The sequence below is a fragment of the Corylus avellana genome, chromosome ca3 (assembly GCF_901000735.1).
Source record: "Corylus avellana chromosome ca3, CavTom2PMs-1.0".
Lineage (NCBI taxonomy): Eukaryota > Viridiplantae > Streptophyta > Magnoliopsida > Fagales > Betulaceae > Corylus > Corylus avellana.
Window position 1 is genome coordinate 793,310 of NC_081543.1, and position 22,075 is coordinate 815,384.

At 34.7% G+C, this 22,075-nt stretch overlaps 3 protein-coding genes across 3 annotated transcripts; 1 reads left to right on the forward strand and 2 right to left on the reverse strand.

Moving 5' to 3' along the window:
• The first annotated feature begins 252 nt into the window (after positions 1-252).
• On the forward strand, positions 253-3,967 carry LOC132176302 (SUMO-activating enzyme subunit 1B-1-like). The gene is made up of 10 exons (XM_059588469.1): positions 253-458; positions 693-744; positions 838-1,033; positions 1,242-1,321; positions 1,423-1,539; positions 2,451-2,501; positions 2,915-2,981; positions 3,241-3,344; positions 3,426-3,530; positions 3,613-3,967. The coding sequence occupies exons 1-10, from the start codon at positions 376-378 to the stop codon at positions 3,727-3,729; spliced, it is 972 nt and encodes a 323-aa protein (XP_059444452.1). The 5' UTR covers positions 253-375; the 3' UTR covers positions 3,730-3,967.
• A 5,406-nt stretch (positions 3,968-9,373) lies between these two features.
• Positions 9,374-12,881, reverse strand: LOC132175846 (probable WRKY transcription factor 75). The gene is made up of 2 exons (XM_059587914.1): positions 12,454-12,881; positions 9,374-9,720 (listed from the first exon to the last, which is right to left on the reverse strand). The coding sequence occupies exons 1-2, from the start codon at positions 12,723-12,725 to the stop codon at positions 9,543-9,545; spliced, it is 450 nt and encodes a 149-aa protein (XP_059443897.1). The 5' UTR covers positions 12,726-12,881; the 3' UTR covers positions 9,374-9,542.
• Positions 12,882-15,521: 2,640 nt separating this feature from the next.
• On the reverse strand, positions 15,522-17,859 carry LOC132174771 (UDP-arabinopyranose mutase 1-like). The gene is made up of 4 exons (XM_059586447.1): positions 17,337-17,859; positions 16,549-16,799; positions 16,203-16,371; positions 15,522-16,078 (listed from the first exon to the last, which is right to left on the reverse strand). The coding sequence occupies exons 1-4, from the start codon at positions 17,658-17,660 to the stop codon at positions 15,710-15,712; spliced, it is 1,113 nt and encodes a 370-aa protein (XP_059442430.1). The 5' UTR covers positions 17,661-17,859; the 3' UTR covers positions 15,522-15,709.
• Positions 17,860-22,075: the final 4,216 nt, after the last annotated feature.

Below are 22,075 nucleotides of genomic sequence, written 5' to 3' on the forward strand. Positions count from 1 at the left end.
CAATAAAAGATAAGAGAAGGACAACCTCAAATTCAATCTCTCTTTTTTTTTTTCTTTTTTTTTTTCGTTCTACCTTTTTGTCATTTAAAAAAAAAAAAACTAAATGAAAAACAAGAAAGTAAAGTTATTGGACTACTAAGTAAATGCCTGGGCTACCCATATGTCAATTTCGTGGACAATTGGGTTGGAGAAAACTTGGCCCAAAACGCAGCGCTTCGAGCTTGGATGTAAAAGCAAATCTGCTTCTTCTTTTCATTCAAAACGCAACGCTTCGAGTTCTTTCTAGGGTTTCACGCACGCGCACACTCTCTCAATTTCTTGCTCCCTCCCTCTCTCTCTCAATTTGGGACTTTGTGAAGCAGTTTGCAGTTAGGAATGGATGGTGAGGAGTTAACGGAGCAGGAGACCGCTCTCTACGACCGTCAGATTAGGGTTTGGGGTGCTGATGCCCAAAGAAGGTAAATTTATATATATATGCGCGTGAGTTCAATTTTTGTTCTCTTATTCATTGAGATGTTTTTTAGACTTTTAGTCCAAATCCAATTTAGCTATGCTAATTTCTTTTGTTTCTACTCAATAGTGTAATGTGTAAAATGCATGAGTTACTATAAATTTTGCTTATTAATCATCTTCAATTTAGGAATGCTTAATCCCAATTCTTCTTTTTTTCTTTTTTTATTTTATTGGTTTAGACTGAGCAAAGCTCATATTTTAGTATGTGGAATGAAAGGGACTGTTGCTGAGGTAAATCTGAATTTCTCTAGTAATTTTCATTGAACCCATTCTTTGATGTAATTGGTATATTGAACCCTCCATCTTTGATATTTTTGTGGGTAGTTCTGCAAGAACATTGTTCTAGCAGGAGTTAGTAGTTTGACATTGGTGGATGACCGGGTAGTGACAGAAGAAGCGCTTTCTGCAAACTTTTTGATACCTCCTGATGAGAATGTGTATGGTGGGAAAACAGTTGCCGAGCTTTGTTGTGACTCTTTGAAAGATTTCAATCCGATGGTCCGTGTTTCGGTAGAAAAAGGTATACCCCTTTTGTTCTGTTCAACTTGCTAATGTTATAGTTGAAGATTGCTTTTATGTGTATAATTTTTATGTCAAAACTAGCCATGTTAAGAAACTTTACGTATTCTGATACCATTATGTTATTTCAGTTAAGTAATTATCTATTTTTGTAAGTGCCAAGTAAATGAGAAAGGATTTTGATTAAATCCAAATTTTCAATCTTACAGGTGATGTGTCGAGCTTTGGTGGGGAGTTCCTTGCTAAATATGATGTCATGGTTGTCAGTTGTTGCTCCTTTGCGACAAAAGTACAGCACAAACTTGTCTGCGTTAATATATAGTCACAACTTGTAAACAGTTCACTTTCTATATGAGTTTCTTTTGACATGTTCAATTTTCTTGGCTGCAGAAATTGATCAGTGAGAAATGCCGAAAGCTATCAAAGCATGTAGCATTCTATGCAGTCGACTGTAGAGACTCCTGTGGTGAAATTTTTGTAGATCTGATACACCATAGATATTCAAAAGTGATTATCTTACTCCATCTAAATGTTCAGATTTCTCAGTTGTCGGGGTTATTTGTTCCCTGATTTGTCCTTTTCAGCTTATGATTGTGTTACGTTACCTGCACTTTGTTGTGTCACTTACTTATCAAGAAAACTTTGTTGTGCCACTATTAGATGTCAAACAGTCAGTAGATGATGGAAAGACGTAGCGAATACCAAATTTTGTTTCATAGAGGGTGGTGGATTATTTAGTTAATTTTTCCTTAATATGCATATTCATTATGTGTTTTATGAAAGCTTGATTTGCATGAAAAATGACGTTAGTATTAGGGTTAAATGGACTGAACCAAACATTTACCTCATGTTATACATTGCAGTCATTCTATATCACCGATCGAAATCCTTTTTTTTTTTTTTTTTTGATAAGTAATTTTTTGTCCCCAAGGAGAGGGAAAAAGAAAAATTCGAACTAGTGATCTTTGATTCATGAGATGTAATCTTTAGCTGATTGAACTATCCCTTAGAGACATGTCACCGATTGGAATCTCACTGTGAGCGTGTTAAAGTTCTCTTGAAAATTATTCCGCATTTATATTGTGAAAATGCTTTAGCACGTGGATTGCATATATTTTAAATTAGTGACCAATATCTCAGCTGAAAATTTGTCTTGTCAAACCCTAAGAGTTAAATGCAAAGTGATACGTGATTCTCTGCAATAATCTCAAGAGTCTACTGAACTGCTACTGCTCTGGAATGGCTAGTAGCTCATCTAAGGGTTCTGGAATGTTTCTGCTTTTCCTCTTGCATTAAGAAGTTATGACTAATATTCATATCAGCTTCGAAAACATCTTGGTTTTTTATCATATTCAGATATCATGCTCGATGACAGAAGCAGTAATTATCTATTTGCTGTTGCTTTTATTTGTTGGCAGAGAAAACTTGAGGAGACCATTGAATGCCAACAGCAATATCCAAGTTTTGAGGTACGACTTGGTTTGTCAATGTTCTTTCTAATGACATTGAGTTAATTACTCTATACGTTACACTTCTTCTGCAAGCCACTACTCTTACGAGCTTTATTTACCCATTTATTTAGTTTGGAGGTGGGGATGGGGTCTATTGAAAGAAATGAATCCTAACCCCAACCTTCCCTTTTGAGTGCCTTGCCAGCACATCTGTATTGCAACAGCGTTGGTTTCTATAAGCTTCATTAAAGAAAAGGCTTGATCTCTGTACCTATCAGGAGTAGGGACTGCATTGCATGAAGTTGGATTGGCATTAGTTTATTGAATAAAATGCGTCAGCGTGTAACACATGCTTTTGTCTAACTACAGCTGATGTGCACCCTGGAGCTGTTTTCTTTGATAATAATGTGTGTGTAATTCTTTCATTGCAGGAAGCAATTTTAGTACCTTGGAGATCACTTCCAAAGAAAGTGTCAAAGCTATACTTCGCTATGAGAGGTCTGCTAAATTATAGTGTTGTAGCTTCTATGTTAAAAAGGGGTGGGGGTGAAGAATGTGTTGCTTATCAAAATCCTACTGATTTATCTGCTATAGCTTGTCTTTTTGCCATTACACGAGTTGCTTTTGGCATTTTCCAGTGAAAAGTTTACTATCCCTTTTCCATTTTCATTTATACTTTTTGAGATTGGGTTTAATTGGTTTCAAATCATTTGCATTTTATGGAACAATAATTAAATTATCGACAATCTTGTTCCAGTGATAGAAAGGTTTGAGGAGGCTGAGGGGCGTAGTCCTGGAGAAGTTTCAATTGCGGATCTTCCTGGTGTTCTGAAGCTGAAAAAGGAACTTTGTGAAGCAAATGTATTTACTTGGAATTTGTTGCTTATGTTTCAATAATAGTGTTTTTCATCTTCTAACCCTTGCTTAAATAATACCCTGCAGTCACTGAGCGAATCTCATATCCCTGATGCACTTCTTGAAAGACTAGTAACGGGTACAAGAGAATTCCCTCCAGTTTGTGCCGTCATTGGAGGAATTCTTGGACAGGTGCCATGTTCAACCATTTTGTTATTATGTTTTTGGAGCATTTAGTACGTCATCTTGACACAGTTACCTATGAACTTCTCAGGAAGTTATCAAAGCGATCTCAGGCAAAGGGGAACCCCTCAAAAATTTCTTCTTCTTTGATGCTGTGGATGGGAAAGGCATAATAGAGGACATTTCAAGCCCCGATAGTCGAAGCTAAGCACAGCCTTTCTGAGGGAAGCTTCTGAAGGAGATGTATGATAAGAAAAATCAGTCTACTTCTCTGAAGGAGATTAGAGAATTTGGTCACGGAAATCTAGAAGAAACTGACCTCTTATTGTTTATAGATTATTGTTCCCAACACTGATACTTAAATTAAGACAACACTAGTTCGTTAGACAGAATTCTGCAGTTCTTACTTGACTTGCATTACTAATGAATCTCAAGTCTTTACACTTGATGGTTGGAATTATCATGTTCTTGTTGATGTACACATGGAGTTTATGCCTGCAATGCATTGTTCATTGTGTATCTAAGAATTATTTTTGTTTTAAATTGTGGCAAGTTAATAGGGATTTTCTTTTGCATTAAGTGGAGGCCATGACTACAATCTTACTTGTGATAATGCTCTTTTGATTTTGGGTTTCATGATAATGCTGTTATTTTGGAAATACAGAGTTCCAAACAAGAATAAACTTCTGGAACCAAAGAAAGGAAAACCTCAAACTAGAACGAAGAAAGAAGATTATGGTCCTCGTTTAGCCCATAATGCTCTTTCGAGGATGGTCATGTTTGTTGGAATCCTTAATTGTCCCCATACGCTATGATAGCCAGTGCTCTGCCAAGATGGGTGATGGTTTCGTCATTTTCATCAGGATGTGATTGCCAAAGATGATTTGATTTGGATGCTAGAGATTTCTCTTTAGTGATCATGGGTGGTAGGGGATAACCAATTACTTTGTCTGGTAAAGTGGAAAAAAGGAGATGAAAAGGAAGGCGGCCACAATAGGCTCTTGTGACCTTTTTAGGCAGAAAGGACTTCGATTTTTAAGATGAGATGCGTTCGCCCGCCCGCCCGATGTACAGGCGGCATATTCTATTAAAAATACTACACGTAAAAATTACTTGAAATATGGGAAAAAAGATCTAACTTATTAGAAGCAGAAGTGAAACATAGGAGGAGACCTTAAAAGCGAATCACTTAGTGATTCTTATATCATGATCGAGGGTCCAGATTTCTCCCATTGGCCATTACTATAAATTAAGAGTAATATTAAGTATCATTTTTTTATTCTTTTAAAATCTTTGTGGTTTTCAAAATCACCATTGAATCTAAATTCAAGTATGATTCATATAAAATTTAATGGTGATTTTAAAAGATACATCAACTTTATAAGGATTTTAAGAGGATAAAAAGAAGGTACTTAACATTACTCTTAAATTAATTACAAAATAAAAAGAAAAGTCAGTAGAACAAGGATAAAAAATTAAAAAACAGATCGTGGGTGGTTCTTATCCCTCCGCTATTATCTCCCCATATTCAAATCAAAATTAACAAAACTTTCTCTCTCTCTCTCTCTCTCATTCAAAAGGCCCTTCGAATGATACACAAGCCATAATAGAATGATGACCCCACCATGAAAGGCTCTCATATAAAAGAGAAAGCAACTCAAGATAAACTGCAAAAGAAATTCAAGGCTTTGCAACAAGATTGGGAGTCCTACATGCAGTCTAACCCCAGAACCCTCCGCAGATGTTCAACAGAATCGAAGGCCATGGCTAAAGCTCGTCAACTGCTGGACTGCTCTCCAAGAAACCTCATGTCTTCGCTTCAGCAAAAGTTGTCTCCTTCTGAAGGAGGATGGAAGATAAGGAACAATGATTTGGCAAAGGAAGAGATATTTCAAGAGCGAAAGGCGGCCATTGAGGACGGGTTAAAGGGGCGGCGGCGTCTTTTTGAGGATCTGGAGGATGAAACTGAGATGGCTTCTGGAGGGAGAGAGAAGATATGTAATGGTTGGAATATTGGTTTTGTTCAAGATCTAGAGAGTGAAGTGAGAGCAGTGTCTTTTTATAATTCTGAGGATGATCATCAATTCGGTGGAAGCAAGGATTTGCCTGTTTGTTTTCAGTTTTCTTCTTCTTCATCTTCATCATCATCTCTTTCTTCTTTGTCTGGTGAAAAAGTGGAAGGAGAAGTATTGGAGGAAGAAAAAAAGGTGGTGGCAAGTGTGGAAACGAGGAGATCAGTGGCTTATGGTGGAAGTGGTAATGGGAGAAGCTGGATGGCAAGTGTCATGTTTTGGCTTGCTATTGCTTCAATTTTATACGCAATTTGCATAGTCCCAATGAGGAGCTTATGTGGATATGGAGATGAACATGAGATGCTTTTAGTTCCAACATGAACTCTCTCTCTCTCTCTCTCTCTCTCAATTTTATCATTCCCTTTAATTTGATCCAATATTGTTCCTTGGAGAGTGATGATTGGACACTTGTCTCTATTAAACTTTTTCCCTATGGATGTTGATATTAATTTCTTGGTTTATGAGATGGCTTACTTCATAGAGGAGCATATATATGTTTGTATCTGTCTAAACATTTGTTCAAAGCTATCAGCAAACCCTTCATAGAATCATAGGTCGTTACCACAATCTCTTCATCTTTTGTAAGGTGCCTTTTAACATTGCAGTAGCGCATGCACCATTTATTTATATATGCCTGCGCTTATTATAACTTCTGCAAAGAAAATTAAACAAAACCAGTTTATATTTTGAATTTGTGTTTCAAAATTCTGAGATACAATATTGAAGTTAGGTGCCATTTTGTTAGGCCTTATAGTGGTACTTCAAGAGCGCATGCAAAAGATTTAGACACAGATCGAGGAATTCAAGAATGAATGGCAATAATCCAACGGGTAAGCAATGGTTCTGGTAGTAGGCCAATAATGTAAATCAAGCTCATAGACACGCCAGCTGCTATACAAATCAGTACTTAAAAAAAAAAAAAAAAAAACTAATGGTTGATTTTCATAGCCTTGTATGTTAATCAATTATATAGCAATCTACTAATTAGTATTACTCTTTGACAAATTCCAGTTTTTTTTATTGCAAGAATTGGAATTTCCTAAAATCACTTATAAAACTAAGTAACATGACTTAGTACCCGTGAGCATCTAATTTATAATCTGCAGCTACACCATTACTTCAAAAGGATTAGTCTAGTTATAATTGAAGTTTTATAAAATTATTTATAAATCTTAGTTTCACCTAATAAAGAACACAATATTTAGCACCTATAAGCACTTTTATAATCAACTCACCCAATATGGGATAAGGAGTATCACAAATGGACCTGCTTCTGCATCTTCTAGGCAACTGCAGTCTTCTTTGCCTGGTCTACGTACAACTTGTTTGACCTGTAGTCTGATTCACATTTTTAACCTTGAAAGTGTTGTATTTTCTTCCTTTTGGGAATGAAATACTAGATCATTAAAAATTAAAAAAACAGGAAGAAGCCTTAGATGATCTTGCTTACGTGAGTTTAGAGATGGGCTTGATCTACTCTGATGATGTACAAGCAAAAGAGTGTTAGAATACTAGCTAGTGTCCAATCCCGTGAACTTCTGATGAAAATGAGGTATATATAATAAAAACGGACGAAGATAAATAAATTCTGGCCGTTGATGTCAATTAAGCAAAAGATGACAAATTAATAAAGTCCCTCAAGCAGAATAATCAAGTATGCTTCTTCTGTACTCTGTAGCAGTCGGTGTCGATGAATTAGGATCTCAAGTTAGAGGAGTAGAAAGCTAGAAAAATAAAAATAATAATAATATATATATTTTTTCTAATAGGAATTAGAGGGCATAGTTCCCATTTGATTTGAAAAGTGAAACAAATTAAAAGTATAAATCATTAGCATCGGACAATAATCATGAAGTTTGATCACCTTTTATTATGTGAATGAAGACCAAACCCACACCCCCCCAAAAAAAAAAAAAAAAATTCACACTTGTGTTAGAGTGTATTTGGCACTACGATCTTGTAAATTGAAAGTGTAATTTTAAATTAGATATGAAAAATATTGTATCATTTGGGATTACTTTATTAAAAAATTATTTTTTCTATGTTTTCAAATTAGATGCAAATATGTGCAATTTTAAAAACGTACGATTAAAGGACAAACTGCGATCTTACTAAAATTTCAAATTGCACGTTTTAAAATAACTATTTGTAAATTGCAAATAAAATGGATCCTTAGTACATTCACTGCGGTTTCGTATAACAAAAGTACGATTTTAAACCAAATTTCATAAAATATATCATTTGAGAGTATGACTTTAAAAAATTACGATTTGAAAATGTAGAAAAATATACGTTTTCAAATCGTAGGCAATGAAGCATTTTTAAAGCACACATTTTCAAAAGCTAAATTTTGATTTTAAAAGCTACCGCAAACTTTTAGGGTTTTGTTTGGATTTTAGACCAAGTACTACCCAAAGATCAACAATTATCAGCGTCTACCTTTTAATGAATCTCTCCATCAATTTAAAAATCAGTGAAGGTACGTATAAGCTCTACACATTTAATGGCATATATCTAGACTCCCATGATCCTGATTTGCTGCTAGGAGGAGCTTTGTTACACAACTTGATAACTTTTTTTTTTTTTTTTTTTTTAACAGCTGCAAGGGTAGGTAGGGAAACCAATTATGACTATCTTATATGGGCATAACAATTACCCGCTGAGATCTGTACAGAATGAGCGTAGACGGTAAAAATCGCAGTCGTTTCTTCAACTTCGACCGAGTATGATTCAGCCCTACTATATATATATATATATATATATATATATGGATCTAACTGTTGACTTCTTAGCCCATCAAGTCCGGTGGCCCCCGCTACTTCTCCTATTGCTTTTGGGTTTTGGTTAACCGACTTCTACAGCTTCTCTGATCTTCAAGTACTTCTGGGAGAAGGAATATTGAGCCACCGACTTAATTAGCCCTCTCCCCTTTCTATTAACTCAAAGAAATAGTATAAGAGTTTTTCCTATCTTTGGTTGACGTGCCGCACAACAAAATTAGAAGAGAGTTTTCTTTTCTTGTGTTTTGTCTGATCACCATGAAAGGCACTCATGTAAAAGAGAGAGCAACTGATCAAGACAAACTACAGCAGAAGTTCAAGGCTTTGCAACAAGAATGGGAGTCCTACAAGCAATCTAGCCCCACAACCCACCGCAGATATTGTTCAACAGATTCCAATGCCATGGCTAATAAGTCTTCGCTTCAGCACAGGTTGTCTCCTTCTGAAGGAGGATGGAAGATAAGGACCAATGTTTTGGCAATGGAAGAGATACTTGGAGAGCGAATGGCGGTCGTTGAGAGCGGGCGGTTAGAGGGGCAGCAGCGTCTTTTTGAGGCTCTGGAGGATGAAACTGAGATGGGTTTTGGAATTGAATCCGGTGGAAACAAGGATTTGCCTGTTTGTTTTCACGCTTCATCATCATCTGTTTCCTCTTTGTGTGGTGAAAAAGTGGGAGGAGAAGTATTGGAGGAAGAAAAGATGGTGGTGGCGGCAAGTATGGAAACGAGGAGAGTGGCTTACGGTGGAAGCGGTAATAGGAGAAGGTGGATGGTAATTAGTCTCACGGATTGGCTTGTTATTGCTTCAATATTTGTATACGCAATTTGCATTGTCCCAGTGAGGAGCTTCAGTGGATATGGAGATGAACATGAGATGTTTTTAGTTCCAACATGAAATTTTTCTCTCCATTATCATAATTTGATCCTTAATTTGTTCTTTGGAGGAGTACTGATATATTAATTGTCTCTATAAACCTTTTTTTCCCTATGGAGAGAACATGTTATGTACAAATAAGATGATTGTCCTGATCAATTCATTCATCTCATATCTGATGCTTTACATAAAAGTTGAAAATTACATTAATTAATCAGTACATATTTAATATTACATGCATTAATTAAGAAGTGCGTGGTTTGAGACACTCGGCATTAATATTGGTTTATGTTACTTCATAGAGGAGCATATGCTTGTATCTGTCTAAAGATCTGTTCAAAGCTTTCAGTAGTCTTCTGTAGAGGATGTGTGTGCATCCCTTCATAGGTCGTTACCACAATCTCTTCATCTTTTGTAAGGCGTTGTATTTGCTTTTTAACATTGCACCCTTTATACGTACACTTGTAGTAACTTCTGCAAAAAAAATTAATGAAACAAATTAAATCATTTCTGTTCTGCTGCATATAATATTTATATTTTTAAGGGGAAAGTGCACTTTATCCCTCCTCCGAAGTTTAACCTCATTTTCAATTTGAATTCCAATGTTTAAATATTTGCAATGTGCCCTCATAAAGTTTCAAAATTTTGCAATTCAAGCAATCCGTTACTGAATTCCGTCTTCTCGGACGAAAAGTTAAACATGTACCACGCACATGAGATTTTAGCTCCCAATCTTCCCGTAATGCTACTAAAAATAAAAACTGGCCACCCCCATCTGGCTGAATTGGGGGTGGCTCGAGCCAAATGGAGTGCCCAAAACCACCCCCAAAATTATGCATGTAATGATTATGCATGAATGATTATTTTAGAACAAGGCAAATGACTACCAAAAATTCTTATTTTTGATTGATAAGAATTGCACACTCTATATGATGGTCAATGGTCTAATGATTAAACAAAAACGCTAGACATATTTGTGTAAATATGTTACTTCAAAATGACTATTCAAGTTATAATTAAAGCTCCTTAAAATCATTTAATTATAAAGTATAATATTACATAGTAAGGAATCAATGTAAGACTTAACACCTATGAACACTCAATATTAACAATTCATCTACCCAATATGGGACTAAGGGGTGTCACAAATGGACCTGCTTCTGCATCTTCTAGTTTGTAGCCTTTTTCTAGCTTGCTTTTTTTCTTTTTCTTTTTCTTGTAATCGGTTGGTATGCAACTTGTTTGACTTGTAGTCTGATGGACTTTTTTTTAACCTTGAAAGTGTTGTGATTTCTTCCTTTTGGGATGAAATAATAGTTGATAATAAAAAATGTCGTAGATGATTTGGCTTATGTGAGTTTAGAGCTAGGCTTGAGCTACTCTGAAGATGACAACAAATCAAAGAGTGTCTAGTAAACTAGCTAGTGTCCAATCCTGTGAATTTCAGTTGAAAATGAGGTATAATAGAAACAGGATGAAAGATGAAGAAATTCTGGCCGTTGATGTCAATTGAGCAAAAGATGACAAATTAATAAAGTCCCTCAAGCAGAATAATCAAGCATGCTTCTTCTGCAGTAGTCAGAGTCGATGAATCGGGATGTCAAGTTATAGAAGTAGAAAGCTATAAAAATAAAGATAAGAATTAGAGAGCATAGTTCCCGTTTGATTTGATTATATATATAATCATGAGGTTTCACCTTTTATCATGTGAATGAAGACCATATGCAGACTAGCTTGGTGAAGTTATGTAGCTTGAGACAAGTTGATATTACAGGGAAACTTACCCCCCCTACAGAGAGTCTTGGTGAAATAATTCAGGTGCCTTAAAGTGTGTTGGCACTGCAATTTCACAGATAAACAGTGCGATTTTAAATCAAATTAAGAAAATGAAACATGTCTTTTGAAAGTACGTTTTTAAAAAATTGTAATTAATAAATGTATAAAAATCAGCGTTTTCATATCGCAGGCAAATAATTGCATACGTTTTTAAACACTACTTTTTCAAATGGCACTTTTTGAAATTGCAAATACAAACGAACCATGTTACCAGGTTTTGTTTTGGATTTTATACCAAGCATCAGCATTTACCTATAATGAATCTCTCAATATACGTACATAGAAATGTCAAGGTAAAACTTGTACACTCCCTTGCATGAATCCTGATTTGTTGCTCTGACAAGCTTATTATTACACACTAGAACTAGATACTTGTTATCGTGCATAATAATTATGAATAATATAGAGATCAAAGAGAGAGTCGAAATACAGATTTACATGATTTGGCAAGATGCTTATGTCCATAGAGTGTGCGACTTTATTTTGATATTTATGATTCAGGCTTCAAACATAACATATATATAACCCTAATTGTAAGGGCTTATTTTGGAAACCCCGCACCCCCCACAACCTACGCAAACTTAATTATGCTCTTGAGAGTCTACTTGGCCGATCACTAGTATTCCAATAGAATATGGAGGAATGATAGGAACCCAACTTTTTTGCTCAACAAAAGTCTAACTTTTGCCTTATTTATTTTTAAAAAATAAAATAAGATAAAAAATAGAAAAAATGTTTGAAGCAACCCCATGTATTTTTTGTCTTTCTTTTATTTGGTATTTTTAAAAAAATGAAAAATGATATTTTTTTTCATAATAATGACATTTTCTTAAAAAAATGACATTATTATGAAGAAAAATACCATTTTTTATTTAAAAACAAATACTAAATAAAAGAAAGGCCAAAAATAGATAGGGTTGCTTTAGGCATTTTTTCCATTTTTCATTTTGTTTTTTTTACAGAAAAAAAAAAATGGTAAAAGTTGGACTTTTGTTGGGCAAAAAAGTTGGGCCTTTAGCATTTTCTCTAAAATATGAGCCACTAATTCAACACTTGTCATATTAGCTAGACTGATATTCCCAAATACTACTACTGCAAGAAATATATGACGAAAGACTGAACATCAAAGAAACGATTATGAGTGCATATCTAGAAGGATGTATAGTTATATATAACGCATGCACCACATGAGAGTTGCACTGGTTCTACATGGCCAACTTCTGATCGGAAAAGGAGCAACCAATTCTGCTGAATCTTTCTTTAGTTAATGAGGGGTTAGTTCCTCTCCATCAAGGAGAATGGTGGGAGTAATTATAAGAATTTAAAGCCAAATTAAGTGATCCGAAAGATGATTACAAAAAAGATACTAACCTGGGGAATTTACTGTTCTTCACCCCCTTTTGCCCATATTTTCTCCACCGGTACCCATCATCAAGTATATCAACCTGGCTCCTCGTTTGAAATGCAAACCTGTGCTTTTTGATCTGCTTCTCTCCCTTCTGTCCTGATTTCACCTTTCTCTCTGACCCAGAAGACCCTCCTCCCTCAGATATGTTATTAGCTCTCAAAGGTTGAATTTTGGCTTCAACTTTCATCGTGTCTGCGCTGTTGCGGCCATGAAAATAAGTTGGAGGATTTTCCATGTTTAATGAGGAAGCTGTAGAAACCGATCAAGATCTCCTTGAATAAGCTGGTAAAATTATTTGGTTTCTCTGCGTTGGAGAAGCTACGATCCAACTCACGCAAGTTGTGAGGGATTGGAGGTGTGGAAGAAAAAGGAGAATTAATGGAGTTTATGTATTGCAAGTGAAAAAGGCAGCACATGTGGAAAATGGGTGGGCGGCGTCATGGCTACTGTCCAATCACGATGGCTACGGAGAAATTTGAGGCATAGAGGGGCTAATTTACAAGCGTGCATCCATCAGGTGTAGATTAGATAAGGTATATCGTAAACGGCACGTAACTGATAAGACACGGAGCCGAGTTAGCAGACTTAACCAAGATTACTGACTGGCTGGCTAGATATGAAACGCAATCTTGACCCTTGGATTGACGTCATGATTGAGATTTCCTGTTATTAATAGGTTGACCGAATAACAAAATAGAAATTTGCCCTAACCCAAAGAGGGGATGTGGGTTAGGGCAACTCAATAGATTTTAAAGCATAAGATGACAAATTTAAATGAAGCATTGTTTTATCTATAAATATTAAATAAAATTTTTTTTTTTTTTAATTCTCTAATATATATATTTTATTTAGATTCACTATGAATTGTTGTTCATCTTGCTTTATTTTTATGTCTTAAAAAGCCAAAGGCATTTAAAGTATATGAAAGTTTGACTTCGCCTAGTAATTAATGTTATTTTTCTCATTAATTATTTATCAACGGGCCTTTTAATACTTTTTTTAAAGAAAATAATAATGAAATAAAATAGAGACAAACGATTATAGGTGTTCAGTCTATAACCTATATCCACGTGATAAAGTCCTAATAGCTACATTATTGCTCTTATTCTCTTAATAATTTACAATTCAACAAATTCCTATTTATAGAGATGGAGAAAATACAAAACTATATGGAAAATCAAATCAAATAAGAATTAAATGTATTTCAAATCTTATTTGATTTAATTAAATGCTCAAATCCCTTAATACAAAATCATATCCAACAGTTTAAAATTTCATAAAGAGACCTTATATGTATATAAAAATAAAAGGGTAAAGTTCACTTAACTCCCTTAAACAACCGTCCCATTAATAATTTATCCTTCAAATTACCAAAACAATGACAATATACCTCCAATGCTAACAAATGATGAAATTACTCATATAGAATTTTTAATAAGACAAAAATATTCTTACAATTTTGAAAAAAATAAATAAATTTTAGTATTTTTATTTTTATTTTAATAAGGGTAATTTTATCATTTTGTTAAAATTTAAGATACATTGTCATTGTTTTAATAATTTAAATGATAAATTATCACAATTAATAATTTAAGAAGTAGAATACATTAAGGTGATAGCTTGGAGATGATAAATAAATTTTAGCCAAAATAAATCTAAGGGCCAGCCGCCCATATGGTATTGAAGCAGCCTAATGACAGGGTCTTAAGGGCTAGCTATGAAGGTTTGCATTTGTTGACTCGGGATAATGATTCTCCTTGAAATTAATGAAGTTTGTCTTTAATGCTCAAACTGTCAAAAGAAAAGGAATATGCTCTTCTTCACCAAAACCCTCCATTTAAAGCCGTGTCAAACTATACGTGACAATGACATATTATTTGAATTTTGAAGAAAGAAGTATCATTTTGAAATGAAATGGAAAAGTTAGTTTGATGGACAGAATGCTGAGAAGATAAAACAGAATAAATTTGATCTTTCGGTGAGACGTAGCAGACTTTCTCATGCTTTGCTCCATGGTCAAAAGGTGGCCTGTGAGTTAGGTTAAGCTACAACTTGATATTAGCAACTGCCCACTTTCTAGTTTAACAATTTTTATAGAAAAATGATATAATACTCTTAATTAAGGCCCTCACGTGTTAATGAAAATTATCATGGAATGTTATATGTACTTTTATTTATTATTTTACTAACGATGATTTTTAAAATTAAAAAAGAAAAAAAAAGTGTAATACTTTTCATTTGCACACACTTACATGAATTAAACATTAGCATAAACCCCACATTTTAGCTCCATAATATTCCTTGGCCGTGTGTAAATCCTTTTTAAAGCAAGGAAATGTTTGGGGGTAATATAACTTTTACCGTATTCCTTTTACAAAAAGGAGCCATCAATTGGTAAAATCATTAAGAATGTATAATTGACAAGTCAAAAATTGATTAATTAAATTGATAAGTTATATTTATTTGCTTAAGCATTTAATCAATTATGAATTATATCATTAAAAAACTAATAGCTAGTAAAAGCTACATTAACCCAAATAGTACTCTCTTGACAGCTTGATTTATTTGCCACCGAAAGAGAGCCATTCAATGCATCTCCTCCCATCAATTTAGTGTCCCCTCAAAAAAAAAAAAAAAGAGAGAAAGTATGGACTTAAACTATTACCCCAATGACAATCTACTCTTCAAATCATTAATTACAACAATTTATTCCACAAACTACCAAAACGATGACAATGTACCCGTTAATGCTAGCAAAATGATGAAATTACCCCTATAAAATTTTCAACAAGACAAAAATACCCTTAATTTTTTTTTTTTTTTTAAAAATAAAAATAAAAATTTAGTATTTTTATTTTTATTTTAGTAAGGGTAATTTTGTCATTTGTTTAAGATTTAAGGTACATTGTCATTGTTTTTGTAGTTTGGAGGGTAAATTATCGCAATTAATAGTTTAGGGGGTAGATTGTCATTAGGATGATACTTTGAGGGGGTTAAATGGACTTTAAAAAAAAAAAAAAAATCATAGATATTGATCTCGGACATCTTGTTTTATATATGTATCCAAAAAGCTATTGTAAGGATTTGCTTCAAATTTAAATCAAAAGATTAGACAATACTCTTATTCATGCTGATCAAAACATAGGCCCAAAGGAATAACTAAACGATATAGTGATAAGCAAAAAACATGAATAACGAAAGGGAACTAAAAAAGGCTGTCTACTTTGATTTGGAAGAGGGCCCATCCTTGTTCACAGCGGTGGGCTGAGCTGTTGCTGCTGCTTGTGCGGGTGGGTTGAGCTCATCCCAGGCTTCAATCCAGGTAACCATGGCATCCCCAAGCTTCTGAAAGTAAGGATCAACAGGGCCAAGCTTTTCCTTGACCATCTTTGAGAGCTCCAGGTAGCAATTCTGCACAGTCGTGCAGTCTCTGGGGAGGACAAGAGACTGGAAGAATGGAATGATCTCCTCCTGCCAGAATATGCCCTTGTATTCCTTCTTCAAATTCACAAATGGGTTGCTTGCTTTGCTGTGCCAAAGGTATGGCAACCCTGTCTTCACCCCAAGACTCAAATGGTCACAGATCACCTGAAAAAACCAAGCACCAAATTAAAGCATTGAGTAGCTAGGTGTGACCATCAAAATCTATGAGAAAGCTATCCATCAGAGCACTCTATGAAGAAGTCAACAAATGAATTAGAGATATACGTACCTTGCAACACCAACCAGCCCACATGTCATCGTATCTGCCAATTGGTTGGCCATCGCCCATGAGCCCAAAATACATGGCAGGTCCTATAAGCTCCCTGTCGAAAGCAAGGTTCATCCCACACATTGGGAAAAGGGTGCCTTTGGGAATTGTCATAACAGCATCCACATATCTGTTCGAGCTAATGTTAATGCATAATTAGGCAAGATTAAGCTGCAGACAGACCCACTAAAACACGTACAAAATGAGTTATGGATCCTAGCTAGGTTGCCTCAACTGTACAAATTCCTGTGAAATTCAGACAATTTAATTTAATATGCTGATTAAGGAGTGTGAAAAAAAACTTAACCTGGTGTTGCGCTCGCGAGGCTTGACAAGCTGAGTGGGTGCGTCATAGTCGGGAATGTTGAGCCAGAGCCCGTGAGAGATGGCGGTGGGGACTCCTTCTCTCAAGCTAAATGGGTATCCACGAACGAAGTCAGCCCCTTCCCTATACGGATCATACAGGGTATTGAAGAAATGCGGCGTGGAAGGTGTCAGCACGTTCTGTATGTGCTGTGCCAATGCATTGATCTCTTTCCCACTCGGATCCTTCGCCACCTATTTTTTCATATTTATTCGTGTTTTCAGTCAAACCAAAATATAAATATGATTAAAAAGACAAAAAGAGACAGAAATATTTGTACATTATATTCAACTATCAAATAATCAAAAGTGATTTAATTGGCTTCTATTTGCTTTAATGAGCATAAAGGGCTCTAATAAGGCTGACAAATGTGAGATTTTTCTTTCTTTTTTTTTCTTAATAATAAAGGACTAAAGTTGACCAAAATAGGGTCCCACCATAGGACCCACATTGGACAGATGTCAAGCATCTGAAGCTGGTGGACACAGCCCACCAGTGCACTCTCCTACACTATGAAACATGCTCCACCTCACAGAGATTTTTCGGTTTTTCCTAATTAAGAATATGCCCCTCAAGTACTGTTGACTTTTGAACTTCCAAATCCAAGTCTAACTCGTCAGCCAAACTCAGCCCACTTGACCATGGTCCATGGCGATCCAAGACTCAGCAGACAACGAAATAAAAAAAAAAAAAAAAAAGAATTAGATCATGGATATTGCGAGAAAACTTACAAAGCAATCGTCGTCGATGGTGAAGATGTACTTCTTCTTGGAAACGAGGAAGCCAAAGCAGCGACAGGCGGAGTCCTTGAAGGAGATGCAGCTAGCCTTGGGACCCAGAACCCGGTTCACGTCGTTGCGGTTATAGAGCTCGTAGTCGAACCCCTCTGGGACCTTGATGGTCTTGGTGGGGTCACCGTCCTGGACGATGATGAGGTGGTAGGGCTGGAAGAATGGCCTCCACATCTCCAAGAAATCCAGGTTCCTGATCGTGGGGATCACTATGTCCAGCTCATCTTTCAACGGCGGTGATACTGGGGTCACTGGGTGGGCCATGGTGGTGATGTTGGTGGTGGTGATGATGATGATGAGGGAGTGATGGGCGTTTGATGGCTCTGATGGGGTTCTTATAGTGGTGGGGAAAGAGGGAGCGTAGAATTCGTGGGTTTGGAACGAGGAAGGAGAGGGCGGTGATGAGGGAGTCACACTAGGTGGCACATGTGAGAGGGTTGTTTGGATCGATGGAAAAGTATGATCATTGACTTTCCTTTCCTAAGCTACCAAGAATGGAATGGATCTACACCAATTACTTCTCTTTATTATTATTTTTTTTCTAGTGATTTAAAGTTAGTATATATATATATATTTATGGTATATATATAGTGTCATGTTATTTTAATTTTGATTATCAAATAAATTCTATGAGATCCTATTTCATGAAAGACTCCATATAGAACTTACTTGCCCTTTTTTATAAGTAACTGAACAATCTAAAATCTATTTAGGCAAGTGAATTTATTTTGAATGTTAAACGACAAGTTTAATTTAAATATTTTAATTATGATTTCAAAAATTATGTTTTTATTAGCTAAATATTTTAAAATCGAATAATACGTTTCTAAATAGATGGAGATTCTCAATAATTTTACTGTTAAAATTGCTAATATTTGTTGAAATAAATGAGCTCTTTAAGATTTCTCTTATATTTTTTGCTCCAATTAGAATTAATAATTACTGACCCTTCAAGCAGAAAAAATTACTGAAAATCTGAGTATTTGTGAACAGCTAAACAAAAGAGACACAAAATTAAAGGAAGAATAAATGAGCAATTATAGAGGGACTAACTGGGAAAGAGGCAGGCTTTCGTGAGGTGAAGAACGTGAGAAGTTCCTCGCTCGGAGCGTCTTTGTGTTGTTCCACGTTTTGCCACATTCATTTCCCGTGACAAGTACAGCAACGTAAAAAAACCAATAAGGAGCTCCACAGAGTACACGTGGCAGACAGTGAAGGACAATTCACCTTGGGATGCCCAACAGATGTTGCATTTAATGATGGGCCTCAGCTTTTAATTAGGCCCAAATCTGGCCTAGCACCCCATTAGCCCAGCTTGGTTACAATCTCTTTTTTTATATAACTCTAATGACAATTCATATTTTATAAAAAAGAAAAAACCTTGTAGTAAAAGTTTAAGCACATTAAGTCATAATTAAAAAACATAAGTTTCACTTTGTAGTGTGCTTGAGTCTTATAGAAGAAAGTGCCTCTTAATTTCAACTTATGAAGTAATCTATGCTACAAGTAAGCTATATTTTTTAATGAGAGATCAAGGGGTACCTACCCTAGAGAATAGGTCCTTTTCATTTCAAGGAAAATGAAAATAAACTAGGGTAAAGTCTACATACCCCCCTCAAACTACCACTCAATTGACAATGTCCCCCTCAAACTTTCAATTGTGACAATGTTCCCTCTAAACTACCAAAACATTGTCAATGTCCCTCCAAGACTAACAATAAGACAAAAAAGCCCCTGTAGATTTCTCAATAAGACAAAAATACCCCTATAAATTCAAAAAAAAAAAAAATTGATTTAAAAAAAAAAACGAAAAATTTTAATTTAAAAATAATATTTTTTAAAAAAACAATTTTTTTTTAAAACGGAAATTTTTATTAAAAAAAAAACTATTTTTTTTTATTTAGTTTTAAAAAAACAAAAAAATTTCATTTTATTAAACGAAAATTTTATTTTTTTTAAAACGTAAACTTTTATTTAAATAAAATTATAAAACAAAACAAAACAAAAAAAACGAAAAATTTCAATTTTTATTAAAAAAAAAAAAAAAAAAAAAATCGAAATTTTTTTAATTCTTTTTCTTATAAAATTGATTAAAAAAAAAAATTGGCCAACGTTTGGATGGATTTTTTTTTGTTGTTAGTTTTAGGTTTTTTCTAGAAGTTTTAGTTTTAGTTTTTTTTTTAAAAAAAAAATTTTACTAAGGGTAATTTCGTCATTGGGAGGAACATTGACAATTTTTGGTAGTTTGGGGGGGACATTGTCACAATTGAAAGTTTGGGGGGAATATTGTCAATTGAGTGGTAGTTTGAGGAGGTTATATGGACTTTTCCCAATAAACTATTTTATAGTTTATCTTTAATGGTATATATGTTGCTTACATTATTATTTCATTTAAGATTTTTAAATGATGCTATAATATAATTTGAAGCATCTCTGGATTTGAAATTTTTTGCATTAGTAGATGTAAAGGAGCACCTAGTGGTGTCCTTAAGAGCCTCAAAGAAGTTTGAAGGTGTTCTGAGAGGAGGCTCTCAAAAGTCAAAAGCCCACCAAGCCCACAACATTAATTAGTCTCCACAAGTAGGAAGAAGAGGTCCATCTACGCTACTTGCTAAAAGAGGAGGGTTTCTTAACGACATCTCAGCAACACAACTACTTTTTTCTAGTCCATTTAATACTCACAGTCTATTCGATAACAAGTTGAAAAGCAGCCTAGCGTATTGTCCCTCAAGAAGCAAAACTTATGTCAAACCAAATCGGTCGATAATTTTGAATAATCAATAGATTGGACAACCCTACTTCCAGCCAATATGACAGGCAATAAGAGGAAACCGACACGGTCACACAAGTGACCTCATCTAAGAGGAGGATGAATGAAATAGTTTCGTATTTCTCTCGTTTGCTTGTCTTCTTTGTGTCGTGGACTCTTTTTCTCCTAGATGGGTTGTGTTAGGTGTCTTCTTATTATTGAGCAGTGCTCTGAACGATAAAGTGTTTGGTCACTAACTCTGATGAATCAAATTTCATGGCGTGTCTTGCTTTCCACTATAATACGGTTATGACATTGTAATGAAGTCAAATTAAATGTTATATGCTACTGTTACAGTGAAGTAAGAGCTTAACATGCGAATCATGGCAATTTTAAAATTTTGGACGACAATATATTTAGTTTCGACTATATTTCGATTTTCTTATAATCAAAAGAATGTTACGGTAATTCTATTAATAATTCATATAAGAATCACTTACTTTAAGAATAAATATTAATTTAATAGATTGCAATAGAATAAATTCCTTCAATTTTGACCCCCCACCCAAAAAAAAAAAAAAAAAAAACTTTGTTGTTTTTCAAATAAGCAATTTCAACATGTTATGGATCTTGGCCTTCCACAATGCTTCAGTGATCGGTTATAAGTTATAATTGGGCCCTTTCGAAATTAAATCTTCCATACTGAACAACACACGTTCGAGTCGAACTGAGTTGAAGATATGATACACAAAGGGAAATATATGTTTTCAAAGATCGGCCCATCTGGTATCCATCCTATTTGCATTCCGCTAGTTATTTTAGCCCAATAATAATAATAATAATAATAGAACTCTTTTTTCTTTGAAAGAATTAAAAATATATATATTTAGAAAAAAATAAAATAGTTAACTAAAATAAAAAATAATTTATTTGCTAAAACAAAAATAAATAAATTCTGAAACGGAAAATGGATTTTAATCACGTCAGGGTCAGTTAAAGCCAGTAGCCCAATACTTGGAGACGCCAGTAGCCAGTAGCCATGGCCCACAAAACATGTAGGCCCAACCCACCCTACACTATTACTGCAAAATTGGGACCAGACATGTTCAGTGGTACAACTCCTACATCTATTATCCGTATTGGCCCCCGGAGCATAATTGAAGACAAAATATGAATGTATAATTAGACCTTTTTTTTTTTTTTTAATTTTTTTTTTTTAATGTAATAGTAGGTGATGATATCAGATTTCACTTACTTTTCACCAACATTTTCCCCCTCATAAAGGAATATGCTTCAAGTACAATAGTTTTTATTAAAATCATTGTACAAATTGGCCTGATAATTTACGTATGTACCTAGCTTGTAAGAATTATCATAAGCAACCAAATTTAATTATTTAATGACTAACATGATAATTATCACATAACATTGTCATATTAATTTATAATAAATTTATAATAACAGTTGTAATACTTCTAAGAAATTATATATAATCACGGAACTAAAGGCCTAAAAGCTTCAGCTTCTTTGCTAAACAACCTATTCAGTAAAGTTTAAAAGCCCTATTAGTTCTTCATCTCTCATCCATTTCCCATTTATCTCTTTTTCAAATCCATAATCTCCAAAGGTATATTTGAAGAAGAAAAAAAATGTACAGAGATGGACAAATAGCATTTATCAAAGGTTAATAACTAGATTTCCCAATTATCAAGTACCACACCAAATTACACTCCCAACCCTACCTAATTAAGCTTCAGGAATATTCTTAGGATTGAGATTCACGGTACTTATTTGTAATAATTCGGTCCGCAAACGGGAAAAAGTCTCTATAAGACTCACCTATTTGAACAAAATCCGTCCTTCGTAAAAAAGGGTCTCACTAATTAGCAATCCCGATCTGAATCCATAAGCATTGGTGGATGCACACGAA